Source organism: Ruditapes philippinarum, unplaced genomic scaffold, assembly GCF_026571515.1.
Source record: "Ruditapes philippinarum isolate M1 unplaced genomic scaffold, ASM2657151v2 ctg131_1_1_1_1, whole genome shotgun sequence".
NCBI classification, from domain to species: domain Eukaryota; kingdom Metazoa; phylum Mollusca; class Bivalvia; order Venerida; family Veneridae; genus Ruditapes; species Ruditapes philippinarum.
Genome location: NW_026853741.1, coordinates 416,749 through 437,658, shown reverse-complemented (window position 1 = coordinate 437,658; position 20,910 = coordinate 416,749). Strand labels below are relative to the sequence as shown.

At 32.4% G+C, this 20,910-nt stretch overlaps 1 protein-coding gene across 1 annotated transcript; it reads left to right on the top strand.

The window, feature by feature from the left end:
• Positions 1–18,516: 18,516 nt before the first annotated feature.
• Positions 18,517–20,228, top strand: LOC132737680 (cryptic protein-like). The gene is made up of 3 exons (XM_060725014.1): positions 18,517–18,616; positions 19,443–19,591; positions 19,788–20,228. The coding sequence occupies exons 1-3, from the start codon at positions 18,591–18,593 to the stop codon at positions 19,997–19,999; spliced, it is 387 nt and encodes a 128-aa protein (XP_060580997.1). The 5' UTR covers positions 18,517–18,590; the 3' UTR covers positions 20,000–20,228.
• Positions 20,229–20,910: the final 682 nt, after the last annotated feature.

Genomic DNA, 20,910 nt, shown 5'->3' with positions numbered 1-20,910 from the left:
CAAACACAATAAAATGTGATTGATGACAGTAGAATAGGTTTTTGCTAATAAATTTCACATACTGTCCTATAACTTAACCCATAATAGTAGCATATGCCCTGTCAATAAGACCAGTAATTTTTACAGTACTTTTTTAGTATAATAAGGTCTATGTTGAGGTGACCATTCTCAGTGTTATGTAGATATTGCCTGAAACTAAGTTCCGTCAGTCTATTTATAGTTTAGCCATAGCAAGCCAGATTCAACATAGGAAGAAAAAAAAAGATGTTGCACTCCAAAATCTTACATACACTGCCATCACATCTGTCCCAATATATATTATTAGTTTCAATAAAAATATTTTCAAGTACATTTATATCTCAATTTATCGAAAACAGGGATACCAATTTAGCTAGGAACGCACTGAAGCGAGACGGTACGCTCAGAGCACGGATAACAATGAGATATAACAGACAAACCTGTGATTATAACTGATCGGACTGGAGGGTCAAAACTCTAATAGAATGTCCCCTCCGGTAAATCAGAGCCGTAAGGGGACTAATTATATTTCCCTGTAAAATGTTTCTATAAGTTTTTTGTTGGACAAAAAGAAAAAACATATTCGATGAAAGAAAGAGTAAGTCACGGACGACTATGTATCACTATTACATGAAATATTACAAGAATTGGTCCTTTGTGAGTGCAAATCTCAATCGACCATGTCTCTATCGTATTATCCGCAATTTTTGAGTTTTATTAAAATACTCTTATATATAGATCTGAATAATTATTAAGTATTGTAATATATTAATATATTCTATTGATTCATAGATGATTATTGTGAGTTTCTTGAAATAGTTAGTAGATTAGTAGGAATTAATTATCAAGATTCTACAGAATGGCTATCCTGTAAGTGCCAGCAAATATACACTATGATATCAATTTTCGTTTAATAGAATTTGTCTATATTATGGATAATTTCCAGTTAATGCAAAAATAGTATGAGATTTTCAAACAATGTGATTGAGTATAACCTATGACGATTATATGACACTCTATTGCATTTGGAGAGACGAGCAATATTATACGTTTTAACAATGAATTTAGAACTGTTATTTCCTTTCCCTTGGCGTAGAGTTTTGTTCCACAATTCTCCCTACCCTGACCGTTTACTTAATAAACAAATTTGTTTAACTTGTTCATCTTCAAATTTGCCTTATTCAATACTTATTTAACTAATACCCAGTTATAGTACTCATTCAAATAATTCAAATTATATTAAGCTTCCTCAGAAGGATATGATTAACGCTTACAAGTGAGCTATTTATAGTTTGCGTTGAAAGGTATAGAATTGACGTTATTATAAGGCTAGCAATACTATCACTATTTAAAAGACTGAAACAACAAAATCCGTAAACAGCAATTGATATAAATGGTTATTATAGGTTGATAGGTATGTTAAAATTTAATATTACGAGAGAGTATATGACAACATATCTGCCACAGTTTCGTGCTTTATTTTTTTTAGTACCGGTGCATGCGAACAGGAGACCAGATGCTGAGTCAAGTAAAGTGATGGATGAATATAAGCTAAATTCATACTATCGTAGAACGGATTAAATTAAGATTTGTTGTATTTGTTAACTAATAGCTATTATTCACTCATTCAAAACATCTGGTCCAGCGTACTAGCAATTGTATTTAAAAATTTTGTCTTACTATTTGAAGTGTTCCGGAAGCTAAATCCCTCTGTTCAACCACTCGATTTGTGCCTATTTAGAGGTAAATATTTTTGATAGACCATTTCTCATTATCCAGTAGCATATAAGGTATTGTTTTTCTTCGTGATAAATACCGAAATTATGATTACTTAATAACTCCATGAATTATTGCGAAGATGTGTATAAAACCTGAGATACATGATATATTATAATCGTCGGAGTCTGGAGATCTGGAGAGTTTGTGTATCAGAACAATCGCGCATTAGTTGCCTGTAATAATATCAAATTTTCAGTTCACAGTGTTCGAATGTTCCTTTGCTGTGCACGATGTTCCAGTTCATTAGTCTGCATTTACCTCTAATGACAAATTCAATACGTGAGTAGGTTCCTAACACTAACTCGCACGATAACACCCAGATTTGACATACTCCTTGCCGAGAGTGCAATGAATTAACAATCATTGACCATGTTCGGATACAACAGTTAAGTAATTTAATCTTTTTTGTCAATAAATGTAGCCTATGTGTCCGCACAAAACCATTAATCTTTATCTATTTCGTTTATCTGGCGATAATTGAGTAAAGTAAAACCTGTTGATACATATCAAAAAGTATTTTCTAAATCTGAATAATGCAATATATGTATAGATTTTAAACCGTAATTTAATGTATCTCTTCATAATTTGATAAGTGAATTGCATTATAATACATTTTATGTTTTAATTAATATGTTAAAATTATTTCATGGCAGTGTTTTCTATTTTCGTTGGAAAAATGTTCTGTAAAGTATAATAAACATAATAATCATACAAATAAGGAGTTTCATTAGCGATCTTAAACAATTGTCGGTTACATTATATATATACGCGTTATCTTTTATTGTTTATAATAAACGATTACATGAATTGAATTTAAACTGAAAAGCGTTCTTTAAATGACAAACAGGACACAATTTGGGGGCAATTTAATGAAACACTTAGCATTTGTTACAAGCGTAAAACTAAGTAAGTCATATATAACGCTTGTAAATTCAGTAACATTTGTAACAAGTTTGCTTTAATTTCTTTTCTTGAGCACACTCTGTGCCCAAACTCTTTATTTGATAAATTGCACCCATTTTGTGCCCTATCTGAATTTTCTGTTTTATTCTATATACCCTCATCTATATATCACAGAAATCTTTTAGTTTAGTACAGTTATTTATTACACATGCCACTAAATAAAAAGAACATCATTGCTTTCGTTATGCCAAAAGACTCTAGAAAAAACCCAACCCCGCCCCCAAACATTTCCCTTTTTTTCATTTCATTTTTTTTTCGCACTTCGGCACGTCGTGGAAACTTTATACTGAACATAGTTGATAGGTCTGAAAATTCGTGTAATTTTTAGTCTTTAGTATGAATATAATTAATGCACCGACAACGGCTACACGTGTTATGTATGTCCGATAATTACACAAACATTTTTGATGTCCTTTGGATCATATCATAGTGTTGCAATAGCACCGACAACGGTTGCATCAAGCAATTGACTAATGTCTATTCGATTAGCAATTGACTGTTATTTAGGTACTCCGTCGCCCAGCATTAAACATGTGTCCCAATCATGACGAAGCGTTGTGATAGCTGACTCCTGAAATGTAAAAACAAAGCACAGCAGAAAAAAGGGTTGCGGAGGGCGGGGAATTAAAAACCTAGATTAAGATTTTAACAAAAATTTTAAAATATGATCAGCAGCTACCTTTCTAATAGAGATCCAGAACGAAAGGTATGCAGCAGGCTCGCGCAGCTCCTTATATAGTGTTCTAAATATAGCTCTCAGACTGAGCATGCGTATTGATACGCAGTACAACTGATCGATAGATTAAGACATGTGTCATTCATGTAAAATAAAAGAGTTTAATCTTGAATGATTAAACTTTGATATTATTTTCCAATAAATGCATAATAAAGAGTGTTCTGGACAAAGGTTGCTGGTTCGAACCCGAGAGGCCATTGTACATTGCAAATCAGTCTTATACAAGAAGAAAATACAACATTTTTTTGTAATAACTTTTTTATTTCTTTTGGCGAATAGTTTCCATCATGACTGGGTATAAAAGCAATTTAGGAACTTTAAATACACATCATATTTGCTCCGACAACGGTCGCAAATAGAAAAACGTTATGTTAAATTTCAGCCAAAAAGGGACTCGAAGAATGAGAGGACCTTCCGCCAAAGCGGCTTAACATAACGACTAAACCCAGCCACGTTGAAAACTCTAGAAGTTAATATTAGAAACATGATTTATATATAAATTGTTTAGGAATAACTAACAACCAATACTGATAAAAGTGACAAATCTGTCTTTACGTCACTAAATCACATCGGGAAGATAGGCTGAATGAATAAATGGCCTCGGAAATATTATTTAGCATCAGGTCATACATAAGAGCATTCAAGCAGACAATGACAACAAATTTATGATCTAGGTAGGTGCTGACTTTAATATCAGTGGTCTCAATAGTGAGGTCAAATTAAAATAAAACAATGAATTAGGACCGAATCTGGTGGTCTTAAAAGTGGATAAGCGGGATGGTCTTAATTCTGGATCATGTAACCATGATATAAAGAACAGAAAATTCCATTCTTTTAAAAAATGGTCTTAATAGCGGGGTGGTCTTAAGGAGGGATTCTACTGTTTTTTATAGCTACTGGGAGACAAGTGTGTATCGTCGTACCTAAAGAACATTGGGGCTAGAGTTTATATACCGGTATTTTAGGTAGTGACCCCGTCATTTATTACATAGGTGACTATAGAGCTGTGCAAAAGAACTTGTATAGACGCAAAAGCCCTTATCATTACAAGAAAATACTTTTCGAGAATGGAAATGGAGGGGGGGGGGGTATTCGAAAGACCAACCGATTGAATTGGTTTCATGGCTAACATCATCATTTTGTCAGTCTAAAGCTCGAGTCGCAGGCGGCTCAACCAATATGCCTGGTTGCTGCCTGTCGTATGTTTACCATATATTGTAGCAAATAGGATGCTTTAGAATATGTACAGCGATAATTAAAGTATGGAATATATGAAAAGATATAGGATCAGCTCTCCATTTTAAAAATGTATTTTTTGTTTTTCTTGCAGAATCTGGTTTAATTTAAGGAAGAAGATGTTGTTGTTCTATATAACTATTACACCGTATTGTCTCTTTAATAGAGTGAGAAACTTGGGTAGACAAAATAATGTTAGATTGAAAGTTTACTTCACCTGAAGTTGGGGGGAAAGTCATCAGTTTGAAGAACTTTTTGACGTTGATTCGGATTCGAGCCAGGTGTCCTCTGTGCTATCGTCTTTTCTCATTTACAGCACTGGCCAGTCTCTCAGTTTCGTCCGCACGTCGTTCGGGCATTTTGATCAAGAAAAACAACAAAATGTTTTATTATAAATAACCTAAAAACCTTGCCATGTTTAATAATATATGTTTATAGACCTACTATTGATAATTTGGAATAGTTATAACTGCATTTGGTTAATAGGATAAATTAGGATAGATAGTTATGACAGTACTGCATTTCGGATACATAGACCCACGTGGTTATTTTCTTTTTTCGTTTATTTAAAATTCAATCAAAAGCAAGATTTACAAAAATATACATAAAAGAGCAATTCAATGGTTAACGTTTCTTATTTTTAAACTATTTATAATTTGGAATAATTGTAACTGCATTGTCCCTTTCGGATAAATAGGGCCACGTGGTTATTTTCTATTTTCGTTTATTTAAAATTCAATCAAAAGCGAGATTTATAAAGATTTAAATATAAAGAGCACTTCGATAGTTAAGGTTTTAAATTATAATTAAAATTTTACAATTTACATCCAAAATTAAAAACCTAGATTAAGATTTTAACAAAAATTTTAAAATATGATCAGCAGCTACCTTTCTCATAGAGATCCAGAACGAAAAGGATGCAGCAGGCTCGCGCAGCTCCTTATATAGTGTTCTAAATATAGCTCTCAGACTGAGCATGCGTATTGATACGCAGTACAACTGATCGATAGATTAAGACATGTGTCATTCATGTAAAATAAAAGAGTTTAATCTTGAATGATTAAACTTTGATATTAAATATAATAAAATTAAACATTCTTGTAAGATCTAACGACGAAATGCGTGCTTTTCCGTTTTAATGTTTAGGCTGAACATAATATAATAAATGCATATGTAGTTAAATGAACGAGGTTTGTTGGATTTTTGATGGGGACTGTGTTCATTAAATGCCGTCTTCCTTGTTCATCTTTGTTATCAATGGTGCTTTAATAATATATGCTATTCAAGTTTGCTCAGACTGTGGTTCAAAATTGCACCCTGATACAAGGAAATTGATATGGCGTTATACCAATTTCATTGATGGACAATGTCTTTGTCTGCTCCTACAGGTATTGTTTCTGGCATTGTAAAGTCCTTTGATACAACCGCAAACCTTCTGTAAATAGATTATGAGCATGATTAAAATCTACATTTCTTAAACGGAATTACTAAATTTGACAAGCAATGAATAATACGAATCCCCTAACGCGCACGACAAACAGTGTTGTTTCGTATGTAATGTGTTCTTAATATGTTATTCATATCTTACTTAGTAGTAATTTTAGCAAGACAAGTGATTTTAGAATCACCTGATGTTTGTATGTAGAGCAAAACATACAGAGAAATATGTATCAAAGTAACTTTAAGAACTTTTATTATACGCCGGTATTACAATCGTAGTGAAAGAGGTACACTATCAAGAATCGCGGTTACAAGTTGTAATTGTCAAGATGGTGAACGATTCGTGACCAGAGTGGTAAGTGATCTTAATTTCATCACGTACGATCAAGTAGTTTGATTTCTAAAATATATTTGTGTGATTCGATTGTAAAGAAATGAACCCGGTATCCAGCCAGGTGCTTATCCAATCTCTGCTGTACACTTTTATATCTATATCGGCACATTGATATGAATACGCGAAGTAACTGTGTGAAATTATGAATCGAGAGAGCATTGCATTTTCCTCTCATTTTGACTAAAGAATGGCCACAAAGAATGAACGCACGAACACTTGTCCCTTGTGTTTAAAAAGTATATAACAGTAAATGGCCAGACAAACCCAAATCGTTTTCCTTAAAGTTTAATGCATTCGAAAAAATCAACAACATGTGTGTTAAAAAATTTAAAGCCAAGTGAACTACACAGATACAGCATAACCTCATCTTAATTCAAATGTTGTTACTCTTTATACACACATTTCAGTTGTAAGTTCATATCCTGTCAGTAGCACGTCGTTGTTACCTTTAAGCAAGAAACTTAACACGCATTGCTCAGTATGGGTAGTTCCAGGAACGGATTCGAGAGTATGTCTATAAGATATAAGCTTCCCACACAATCGAACTAAAATAAATTCTAAATAAAAATATTCAATTATACTTGCGTGGGACTAAAAATATGTTGGAGCACCACGTCGAATATCGTATTCTGTTATATACCGGTCAAGGCGCTTAAATAATTTAATGCTAAAATCATCTGGCGAAATGTTCTTTATGATGGCTTATTTATCTCCTTCCGATTTATATATGATTATCAAAGAAAAATGTAAAAACTGGCGAAATAAGCAATATTTTGTTTTTTAGTGATCACGATTTCTGCAAACGTCTGGAGGTACTGTTCCAACACTGTAGCAAGTTTAATACGTTATACTTCAGCTAATCTTATTTCATAACATAAAATGTAATAAGTAAATATCTAGAATCTTTTTTCCTGGTATAAACGAGTTTATTTGAGCATTCATTTGTATCCCCTAACAACGTTCAATAACAATTGTATATATCAGAGAATACTATATTTAATTACTTTTTCTAAATAAATAGTTTGCAAGGATAAAAACGTACACTGTAAATGTAAATGTTCAAGAATAGAACACACCTTGAACGCCTATTTGCAACAGATATTGAACGCCAAGACGCGTTCCGTTTCTTAATACTAGTGTTCAACTTTTGTCTCCAACCGTTCATATACTAACGCCTTATGAACATCTAGGGTTCCAATTTTAACGTTGACGTTCAAATTTTAACACCAAACCATTCCATTATAGAACACGTGATGAACATTCAGGTGTTCTACTTTTAAATGCCAGACACGTTCAATTTCGATGCAACAGATATTGAACGCATAGAACATGTTCAAAATTAGGTATGTTAAAAGTTAGAACACTGATGAACACTTATGTTAACATTTGAACACCTGATAAAACAACAGATCTAAGTCATAAAACAAAAAATCATATTGAGATTTTTTAATTATTCTTTAGTTATTCACAATTACAAACTGAATGATGTTATCCAAAATTTCTTACTATTTTCTAACTCATAGCCTGATAAGCAGTTATAAAGTAAAAAATGAAAAGATTTTAAGACTAACAATTATGATCAAAATGTAAAAAAATAAATACTGTTTTACAAAGTTCTTTCAGTAATTGTTTCTACATGTTAGCATGAATCTTGCGTTTCATATCAGACCACAAAAATACGAGTAATCACACAGCAACATAACCTGTCTCTCAATATCCTAGCATTGTTTCACTTATTGTTATTACATGTTGTATTTTTATGTGTTATATTCTTGTGTGCATGAATGCAGTCTTCTTAACATAACACATGAATTAAGGATAATTTCCTAAATTTCTTCGCAAATACAAACTGCTGCGAGAGTACATAAACAATAATCAATATTCTATGTCGAAACACCAAAGGACAGTTGCTCCCCTCTGTAGTGTATGTCATCAGTTTGTGCGGGGTGTTTTCATTTGTCTCCAATTTAGCAGGAAAATCATATTCTTCACTATCCTGGAAAACATTAATGGAATTTATTAACATGCTGGTGATTTAAAGGCTTATAGTTGCTTCCTATGAGATAAATCATTCTTTACAGTTCTGATATAGAGAATAACAGCGTAAGTGGTTGACATACATGTATATAATATATATATTATGTTTAAGCATTATCTAACAATTTATCAGACACCACATTCAAGTCAGATTATCTTAATACAATTCTGACATCACCAGGGCCATGCACATTCTCACAAAGTCGATTTGAATCCGTAGCTACGACTCTTGAACGACACAATTTATTTGTGACACCATGTCAGGCCATCTTACTAAATCCATCATTTTAATGTACATTTTTCTTTAAATGTTTTAATATTTGTCGTATTTGTCTACTTTACATCACTTTACAAGTTAAAACATTTAGCAATTCCATGTAATTACGTTTTACTTGCTTGCAATTTAATGTGTGTATGGTGGATTAAACATAAAAACAATCCCTGTTCTTTGATCGTGTATGACGGAAAATGATTAAAAGTTGTGAATGAAGGTAATCCTCACTTAGACAACGATCTAGATAACAGATTGTATGTGGTTCGTTCTGTTTGTCCAATTTGTCATCATTGCTTTAAACTTTCTTTGATTTTTTTCCAAAAGTTTTAATGATCCATTTCCGTTGATATTTCTTTTTTGTTTTTACTATTAATAAGCAACTGACTGATTTACAAAATATATCATCACCGTTATCCATATGAGCTAAAGTATAAGTGTTTTACACATTTCTAATAAAGACACAAAGTGCAAATCGGACATGTGTATATCTGCAATAACAAAATTACTCCTATTATCTGCTACTATGATATACCGGTAATCCCGTCACAAGGTTTTATTTCTTCATTAAAATAACCACATTAGAGAAATGTTATTGTTTATAAACAGCTTGTAACAGTTCCATTAAATAATATTTTATTAATTTCTATTCGTATTGTTTTGTCGAATAATATATCCGTACTGTGCGTTTAGGATAATTATTTAGTGACGCGGTGGTCATGTCCACTTTAACGGTGTATAACAGTTATCATATTGTGATTAATATCTTAAGTGAAGCAGGCTTGCAATATAAATTAGAATATCGACAAATTTACCAACTGTCGGCGTAACGCAGTAGGTAAAGTTGTGTGGTAAAATTTTAGTTACAGGTCAATGCAAGACAGCCAGGTTCGGTCCCAATTTTTTTTGTATAATTATCAATCGATTAAGAATTTCTTTTTTTCTTGTAAAGATTTTTAGCGGTGTGTTATTTTCTATTAACTTCTCATTTCACTTTTGGTTTTAAATGTTGCTATATCTAGCAAGTTGGTGCAACCTGATACGGAATGCTCACATGTACATAAATTGTTTCAACTATAGTTAAACTAGATAAATACAGAATCCCGAAAGAAAGCCCAACACGGCAAAATTGAAAATGTTGCAGGCTCAGTTTGATTGAGCCTGTTCATGGACGGTACTGGAAAGTGCAAGTTACCGTCCACGCTCCCTAGCACCGGCTTAAGCAGAAGTCAACATTTAAACATGAAATAGTAAAAATTTGAATTTAGTAACATCCGCAGATGTGTTCATACGGCGGTTATCATGGAACCTTCAATGTGACACTTCCGTGCCATTCCATGAAAAGCGGCGTATGGTCCCCAAGTCATAAATAGCGTGTGCCCTAAACGAGAAAACAATGGGCGGAACTAAATAAAATGGAATTTGAAAGGGGATCAGAGGTTATGAAGCCTGCGTATCACAGATAAGACGTCAAAAGTCAAATTTAAAAAGCAGGCAACATATCCAAGGGTGATTCAACATAAATCAAGTAGGAATATTGGAACCACCCAACTAGAAAATGCCGAAAAGTTGAAACTAAAAATACCACAAGCACGAAAAACTTATGCACTGCAAAAGTACTACTAATATATATTACACACTACACAGAATAACAATTATTATTTTCGGTATATATAAATTATTCGAAATTATAACAAAACTGCCTTTATATTCCAATTAATTTGCATCTCATGTAAAAATAAAAATAGGGAAAGAAAAAGAAAAAAAAAGGTTTGACAGCTTGTGCTCGTACTCGTGATACAATTTAATTTGTATGGCATCCTAGTGACTTAACCAACTTTGCCATCGAGACTTTTCAAATTCTATTTCTGATTTTGAATCATATTCACTTCTAAATACCCTGTTTTACCTATTCAGACAAAGATTGTAAACTTTTGTGTACACAAAAAATGCAACGTCACTCTCACATTATCATAGCGGCACAGTACTTATGATATTAAAAGCAAGATTTATAATGACATCTGATCCTGTCTCTACTATTTATCATGACAATTTAATCTTTGATATTTATCAGACGATAAGTATTTGAAAAGAAAATAGAAATAGGCAATCTTTTTAATTTGTCTCTTTTCTGAAAAGGAAACAACGTCAACAACAAAAACAAACCAACCAACCAACCAAATAACGAAACAAAAACAACAACAGCAACAACATCCCACAACCCCCTAACATAAACAACAAAACAACAACAACCCCTGACAACATACAAACAAATAAAAAAACAAAACAAAAAATAAATAAAATATAAAGCAACCGAATAAGAAGAGGAAGGAGAAGAAGAAAAAGCCAACAACAACAACAACAACATTAACAACTACAAACAAGGTACAAATGTATCGGACCTAAATGGTTAATACTAGTAAAGCTTTTTGATAATCTTTTTATTCAGTTTGTTCAAATATGAATAATGAATATTCGATGAATGATTATCATGTTTTAAAACTACTCGGGTCTAAAAAACGCCTTCATACTTGTTTACTGTTATAAAATATTCATAGAAATAAAAATTTGCAGTTTCCATGAGATAACTGTGACATAACAGTTGTTATGTTTCACTTTACACAGATATAAACACCTATATTATCGCACCCGTTAACATTTAGCGAGTGGGACAGCTTGATGCAGGTAGATATAAATGTTAGTTTTAACCTGGATTACCATGATTTGTACTTTCTTTTTTGTCTCTTTTTACAGGATATATGTTGCAGCAATCGATTGCAGAATAAAAGACTTATAATGCGCATAGTTGTTCTACCCGCAACCAACTGGTCTTTTCGCAACCAGTTTAAAGGTGTGTTTATACTTGAAGTAAATATTTACAAAATAAAACGTTGCAACGGTTTAAACATTGCAAATACATTACTTAGATGATTTTGTTCGTCGGACAAGACATGTACATGTATTAATAAAATAGTTCCATATAAATGTAGAAGCCTGTGGTGAAATTTGATCTATTGTTGAAATTTTATTTTAAGAACGTCCAAACTACAATAAGTATATGGGATAGTAGCTTTAAATTATCATATACCCGTTCCGCTTTCGCAGCTCTGTAAAACTGCTTTTTGTTGGGTTTTTTTTGTGCATGTTTGTGTTTTTGACGTTATCTCTTTTGTGTCAAACAACACAGCGTAAAATCGCGTGTTACAGTTACAGTATAGACGAAACAATGAAAAATGATTATTTCGACTATAAACAGCTTTTGTTCTAATCAATAGATTATTACTGCACTCATTTGATATCCTCTATATATCACACGTTGTTTGAATGTATTTTACCTTGTGTATTAATTTGTTCCTTGTATGATTTTTTTTTATCTTTCAAAGTACTTATATTTGATTGTAACAGACATGGAACAGATTTTAGACAATCACAACTATATCAATCTGTTGGTTTGGCTTTATTGTGCACAAATACCGGAAGGGTCAAATGGCGTTTTTCCAGCTTTCCTTGTTGAAAACGACCTCAGTTGACCTTCCGTGCCTTATTTCAGGCACGAACATGTATCTTAGTAGAACTGCCAAAGACGTACCGTAAGCTCGTTTGAAAAGCTTCTTGACATGAACAATTTCAAGTCCCTGGCGGGATTCGAACCCACAACAATGACGGGCTTATGTAATAACAGCTCGTGATTAGACATGATTTACGTATATCATGGCATGTATTATGAAAACGCCGTTAAGGCCTGGTGTCACTGCAAGAACTTTGCTGGAGCGTTCCTTGAGCGGTGAAAAACTTCATTACCGCTCGTTACCGTTCACCAGAAGTTGGCCCCCGTTAAGGCAACAGTAGTGAAGGGGGCACTATGGCAAAATTTCATAAAATCTGGGGAACTATGGCACAAATTTGGGAAACTTATGGCACAGGTTTGGAAACTTATGGCACAATTTTGAGAAACGTATGGGTCTTTAATAGATGGATAGGGGATTTTATTGGGTCTTTAATAGGTTAACAATATAATGAAAGTATTGTGTTCTAAAAATAACCTGTTTTTCGGCCGATTGCGCGATGGCAAGAAGTGTTGGAAAAAGATATGTTAGAATAAATATAAAAACACAATAATGGTATTTTCTAGATGTTTCTAACAGTTTTTCAATAAATATATGAAATTAAATATGACAGATCGACTTTTTGATACTTTTGCGTTCAATTGGGTTTCTATTTTCGGCTGTTCTAGTCATGAACCAGGCATAAGACGATTGAAACGAACTTTCGACTAATTTACAGTTGCAAAATATTCCGTGGAATTAGTGTACAGTATCTACTAAATCTTTGTTTTATTATAAAACCTATTCAAATCAAATTCCATATTGATTAAAATCAAATAATGTAAGTAATATTGTTTAAACCTAAGATGATAATTAATGGGGGTAAAAATGAACTGAAATAAAACTATTAAGGACGAATAATCTGTTTGCGGTTAGCATGGTTAGTAGAAGCTTATCCTTTGCAAGTTAACAAGTTTGACTTCGGCCGGGTATCTTTTTATTTAATCTGTGGTGACATGTATATATTGATCAGTCTATACTACACTTCAAGTCACTTCTTGGAATCGTGTGTACTTTCAATATCAATATTAATTTTTAACGTACTTTCAATATCAATGAATAAAACAATGCGTTATATTTATATTCGTTTATTAAACACCTTTAAAACAACAACAACAACAACAACAACAACAACAACACACATTAATAAACAGTTTTAAATTTTTGATAAAAAAACATGTAACTTTTATAAACATAACTTTATTTTTTCATAAATATTTTATTTTATTAAACTTTACAAATAATAATCATTGAACATATTTTAGTTTTGTACATGAAAACATTTTCACTTTTTTTGCAAAGTCTTAGTAGTTCTGATAAGTTGACATTTTATTTTTATATTGTCTATACCGTAAACTAAAAAGTAGACAAGTTGAAATAAGAGAACAACACGACTTTTTGAACAAATTCTTCCTTTATTCCATTTCACATAAACATAACATACATATGTACACATGAATTAAAGTATCATACACTTTTAACAGAAAACTTCTATTAATGAAAAAACGCGATTTCGTACTATGAAAAATGCCGCATTATCTGCTTTTAATATGCAAATGTAAAGTTTTATTCATATAGATCTAATTAATATTGACTGTATTACATAAGCTGGAGTAATGTAGTAAATGCCGTCAAGCTCTTGCTTCTTCTGCATTGTTTGTCAAAAACACTATCATTCCATGATTCCGTTTGTGCTGGTTTTTTTGTTGTTGCTGGTATTTAGACATGTCCTAGGTAATGTTCTTAATATATAACATGCGTTAAGTTTAATAAAATCATTTTATCTATACATCTGGCAATTATTTATATAAAAAGAATTAAAATTAAAATGTTCATATACAAAGATAATTATTTAAAAAGTCTGCACTTATTTATATTATAAACAATCTGGAGATGTGCTGCTTTAAGACAAGTCCCCAATCCTAGTTTAGTGTTGGCTTTAAAATTTACTAATTTAGAACTATGTATTGTAATCTTGAAATGACCCTAAGAGCTCATGTACATTTATGAAACATACTTTCTACCATCAATGTCTAAAATAAAGAAAATGTGTTGCCATAGAGAATTTGCCATAGAGAATCGGATATCTGAATTTATCTTTAAATAAAAACTTGAGACTTTTTAAAGTTTACAGAAACCAGGCGATCCGGGTTCAATTCCAGGACGTAAAGGTTCACTTTCGTTGTTATTGTTCATGAACTCCTTTCTACGGTCATTTGCAGTTATGCACTGTACCTCTGCTCTGGCATGTACAGAAGTTTCAGTTCCTTTCGTAAGTGAGGTAAAACTGCTTGACAGCCTGCCCAGAAACGATGCGGTGTCTGAACTGTGCTCTGGTAAATTCAGTGTTGCTTACTGTCGTGATCCCGAGTGAAACCTACCACCACCACCACCACCACCAAGTGTAATCCAGTACTGATACTAAAGTCCAGGAACCTACCGGGAACTTTGTTAAGAGGTTAACTAGTTACGTAACTAGTAAACCTCTTAAGTGACTAGTTAGTTAAGATGTTAACTAGTTACGTAACTAGTTAACGTCTTAATATCAAGCTGGTAACATAATAAAAGGATGGCAGTTGTAGGCACTAACATGCATTTATTTCCCGTTATGATATTTTATCTATTGAAAAAATTAACTAGTTACATAACTAGTTAACCACATAGCTAACTAGTTAATTAAGAGGTTAACTAGTTAACCTCTTAATTAACTAGTTAGATATATGGTTATCTGGTGGCAGAAATATACCACCATATCAAACGGATCCTTTTAAATTAATTACGTCCCCGCAACGAGTTTTAGGTTAGTCAGTCTTTGATGTTTACGTGGTTAAAATTTGAAGATATCAAATTTAACAATTGTCTATACTTAACAATATAGTCAAATGTACTGTCGGTAACTTTATTTGTTAAATAATACACTTACATGTTTCATAATTGATATGAAGGATTGAAAATCTCTGACAAATGAGAAATACAATACATGCATTTAAAGAAATAATGGTTTTAGTACACGCTATTTTGTTATATATTTTTTACAGGAATTTTCTTTCAAGGTCAATGAAGTTCTGTACAGACATTGGTTTTGCAAGATATATTTAGTGTCATATTGTAACATTTTAGCTCGACTGTACGGAAACTTATGAAGTACAGAGTTGTACTAGTATAGTTATAAAGTTGATGAAATAATGATGACGTTTTATTTAGCCACTTTACAAACTTGTCCCTCAACCAGGCCAACATCATTTTACAATGTTTGTACATTTTTTATCAATAATTCAACCCAAAGAACCCAAAATTTACTCCTAACGTCAAATGAAATGGTTTTATATTTTACTAAATTGATAGTCCTGATCATCATCTACATAACAATATTCATACTTCTAATTCAATTGGAAATAATAAACCGTTGTCGTTATTTAATTAATTTAATTTACACTTTGAAAAGATAGTTCATGCCTTCACCCTCATGAACAATTTAATCGCCACCCACGTCGCACATGACAGGATACTTTAGAATAAATTCCCATTTTTAACTTATATTTGTAAAAGAGTGGTCATTTCATTTCTAGTTTTGTACTTCTTTATTTTACTTGTCAGTATCAAAATTGTTGGGAGGCCTTCGTGGCCGAGTCGCCGATTTCAAATCACCTTTTCCTTCGCCTTTGTGCCAGGATTTATGTAAGGAAACAATCAAGTTAACTTACGCTGCTGTTTGAACTAACATGATAAAGGCGCAACTGATGTCTTCGTTGAGCGTGCTATTCTCTCTAACCGTTCTTGTCAATGAAGTGTCATTTTCTGATGATATTTTCACCATAACTGTATACATGTTATACATTAATTCTGTATTTTTATATTTGCTGTAAATAAATATACAATAGAACTATATATTAATGTGCATTATACGAAAACCATAAAATTCATCATCATTGTGACAGGATAAACTGTGACTTCAGTGAGAACACGACATGATGGTTAAAATTCGCAGAAGACGACCGTGAGCAATTTTTGACACACGGTCAATTTGTTGTTCAATTGTGCATGTGATTGTTTCCATTTATAATTAATCTACACTTAATTTAAGTGTTAAATTAATTACATAATTTATCAAAATTAACACGGTATTTATCTCACCTGTAAGAAGTTCCTGAGGGGCGGACGTATCCGATTAAAGGTGTGATGTTATTGGCAATTTAACACCACGTGACCGGTAATAGGTAGCGCGCTTAACCAATAGAAATTAACCAGTAATGTATCGCTAATTTGTCAACAAAAGCACGTAGACAATATATAATACTTCAGAAATTATTTTCATATCACTTTCAGATTTTAATCTCAAGATAAGGAAGTATTGAACATTTGCATACATTGAGATACATTGGATTTTAAAATTGTTTAAATATGGATTTATTTCACACAAACATGTACGTTTTTCATTTATTCTTGTACGAAAATTTAAATTCTGTTACACTAAAACATAGTTATATTCATATTAAATTAATGTTTGTACTAGATTAATCTTAAACTAGTCTTTTCCGCGAAGATCAGCAGACTTTTAGAAGGCATTTTACGGCATTTTAGACTATAATGTACAAAACGTCAATATGAACGTTCATGTTGATATTTCATCATTCGTTACAGATTTAAAATACAAAATAACAAAGATTAACATGTCACTTTAATATTTCAGGAGTATTTTGTTCATTGCGTTTGTTGTTACTGCAACAGCCTTAGAATCAAGTCAGGACCTATCAGGTAATACATTTATAGTTCATTCATTATCAAAAATTCTTTCATAAAGTTGGAAAAAATACTTTTCATCAGAACAAACCGTTAGTTCATAATTAAAACATGAAATTAATTTTTATTATACACGTATAATGTTCTACATATCGTTATGGTATCCTTGTTAAACAGGTGTTGTATGGTTTTATCATATTCATCACGATAATCTAAGAAGTCGGGTGTTGGATCCGAGAATTTGTACCCGACTTATCGTTAAGAGTAGGCTTCGATAGAGATTTTAATCAACGATCCGATCCTTTTAAAATTGTTATCGTAGTCAAGTCCGCTTAGAATGATATGTTATCAGCAAGATATTTAGATAATTAACGTACATTGCAATTAGGAGATTGTAAAGAAATATTTAAAACAATCAGGTAGTGATGGAAATATTCCGATTTGAAGTGCATATAAAATACTGCCTGTTGGGTTTAAATAACATATCCGTACATCAACTTTTTATGTGTATATTATGTGTATACTGGTCATAGAAAATTTGATTGGGAAAGAATAACTTTTGTATAATATGTTTTTAAAACCCACACACCATTTCTTAAATCATATTTTATAAGCAGGTGGGAAGTCTAATTAAGAGGCATTTGCTTTGTAAGAAGTGATAAGAAAAAGATTATGAAGTATTGGGATTTACTAAATTTCTATTGTCACATTATCCCCATTTTCTCGTTAAAGGATTAATAATGTTGAGCCTTATGTAATAGTTTGTAACTGTAAAGATAGGTTTATATAATTTACATAACTGTTTATAGCACTGTCAGTTAATAATTCTATATTCCGGATGTTGTCATTTTGTCACAATGCGCAGCGGCAATCGGAACACCTCGACTATTATGTTATCCGGATATTGAAGAAAAAAGTCGAAAAGTTGCTATTAGCGAAAACGGGTCTTACGAATTTGAAAACCCTCTGCTCAGTAATATTTGATGTACTATTTCTGAATATATTGAGACATTGTCAACTATTAGATATTCGCGCTCCCGGTCTATGCTTATACTAAACTTTAATAAGTAACATTAAAGGCCAAACGTGTAAGTGGTAAAATTATTTTTATAGACCAAACAAATAGTGCAGTGTGCTGTAAATGCAGTTGTGGAACATAATGGGCATTTAGATTCAAAAGTTGTTCTTTTGACCATGCACAAAACCGGATATTGTAGAAATATTTGAATTGAAACCTACGAAACCTACGAAAATAATTAAAACTGTTGCATTTCTATAAAGTTTCATTTGTATATTTTAGATGCTGGCAAGAAAGGACTTGTAGAAGCAGACGATAAGAAGAGTTGTTGTTTAAATGGCGGGCTATGCATAATGAATACATTCTGTCACTGCAAACGGTAAGTACAGTTGAATATATTAATGTCATTTATACAGTTTTTTTTCTCTGTCATTGTAACAAATATATCATATAATATTTGAGCCGCGTCACGAGAAAACCAACATAGTGTGTTTGCGACCAGCATGGATCCAGACCAGCCTGCGCATCCGCGCAGTCTGATCAGGATCCATGCTGTTTGCTTACCAACTCTATTACAAGTAGAGAAACTGATAGCGCACAGCATGGATCCTGATCAGACTGCGCGGATGCGCAGGCTGGTCTGGATCCATGCTGGTCGCAAACGCACTATGTTGGTTTTGTCATGACGCGGCTCATTTATATTTATGAGTAAAAAGTTACTTTCGTTAGTTAAATTAATTAAATTTTTGCTAGCCTTCTTACTCACTGCCGTACATTTCTATCTTTATTGAATACGATACACAAAAGTGCACTTTTTTCAGTTTATAGAAAACTTGCATACTTACACATGATATACTAGAAAGTTTTATACAACTTGCTTAATCAATTTTTAAATTATCGTCTGGTGAATATTTAGCCTATCGATTTTATCGAAGATATTTTACTGTGCTATTGTCTATCATAATTACATTGTCATAATTTCAAAGTAATATTTATTTATTTTTTACATTTATTAATTAAAAATAAAAATATATTTCCGCTAGTATCATCTAGATCACATCAATTTAAGTTGAAGGATGCCTATAACGTCTATAGAATCATTTAATCCACACTCCTCAGCCAGGAAGTTCGTTATCTGGATATATTATATTCTCATGCTCCTCAGGCTGTAATCCAGTATCATAATGTCTTTTTGTCTATTTCAGAAATTTCTATGGTCGTTTCTGTGAGCACCGTGTACGTCATCGCTCGTGCGGAAGTATTCGTCACGGAACGTGGATGGCTTCCGGTTGTCACCTTTGTCATTGCTTCGACGGTAGAATGACTTGTAAAGTCACCACAATTCATGGATGCAGTAAGTTATTTTATTATTTTAGAATATTTTTTTTCATGTATAAAATTCATTCATAATTCAAATTTCTAGATTAGGCTGCTATACACTTATTTGTCGTTTTAAAGAATTAAAAAATACATTGTTTCATGTCATGCCACTTTTATTTTATTGATCATAATATATTTGTTGACCGTTATGAATAATATTTATTTTGCAGAAAAATTATCATATGTCGAAGGTTACGAACACAATCCAGAATATATGGTTGGAATGGACAAGAAGGCTGAAGATTACGATAAATTCTACGACGAGTTTGACTACGCACCGGAAACGGAAGTGACGTCTGGAACCGCTAGCTTTGAAGTTCCGGTATGGCAGCTGACGATGGTGATTATTTCTTTCAGCGTCTACAAAAGCGTCGTCTCCTGAACGTCAATCGTCTGTCATTCTGATGATACATCATAACATTACCATTTTCCTAAAGAATGGTTCACTACGAAATCAGAAACAGACTGCCGAAGTAACCCCGCACACCAAAAGAATGCTGGCACGTTCATACTGAGGGAAAAAAGAAAACACCGAGTCACTTTTCACCGAACACATGCTCTCTATGAGAGACACAACATACAGCGGCATTAGTTTATGCTGACAATGTCAGGGTCCTTGATATTCATGAGGAGGAAATGATTAGTAATTGTTGTATTTGAAAATTACCATGATATATAATATTGTTAATGAATTAATGATTACTGAATTATTGTAACTGATACGATGTTACCACAATAAAGTCAAAAGCAAACGAATAAGATTTTTTCTTTATCTTTCTATGTTCAAATTATTATAATCGCCAGTTACTTGATCAGTAATGCTTAGTGAAAATAACATTTTGCTCTATGAAAAAAAAAAAAAAAAAAAAAAATAAAATGAATCGGCCATTCGCTTGCAAAAGTAATATTTTATATATTAGCCCGTAGAATTTTGATATCATAGTAACTATAATAAAATTGCCGCGATATGCCAGTTGTTTATTCGGCCATAAAATTAACTGACTATTTTATTGTCCGGTCCGGCGTGTCTCCACGTGTCAAAAATTATGCCACAAACGGCGTAATACACACTTTAACTTATTTATTTATGATTTATCAACGTATACATTTGTTTACACATTTTGCATATTCATGTACATATAAAACATCTATTCATAAAAATAAGTATACATGGCCATTCACAATAGAATTATACAATGTAGGAGACAGTGAAATTTACTTGCTTGTCTGTTGCATTGATGGAAACACAGTTTTGTTTAACGACAAGCGTCATTATATGATGTTTTAATATCA

Bases quoted from the DNA above. Each gene is read 5' to 3' on its own strand.
- LOC132737680 (XM_060725014.1), top strand. From the start codon at position 18,591: ATGAATACATTCTGTCACTGCAAACG. The intron at 18,617-19,442 runs GTAAGTACAGTT...TGTCTATTTCAG, and splicing joins ACATTCTGTCACTGCAAACG to AAATTTCTATGGTCGTTTCT. The intron at 19,592-19,787 runs GTAAGTTATTTT...TTTATTTTGCAG, and splicing joins CACCACAATTCATGGATGCA to AAAAATTATCATATGTCGAA.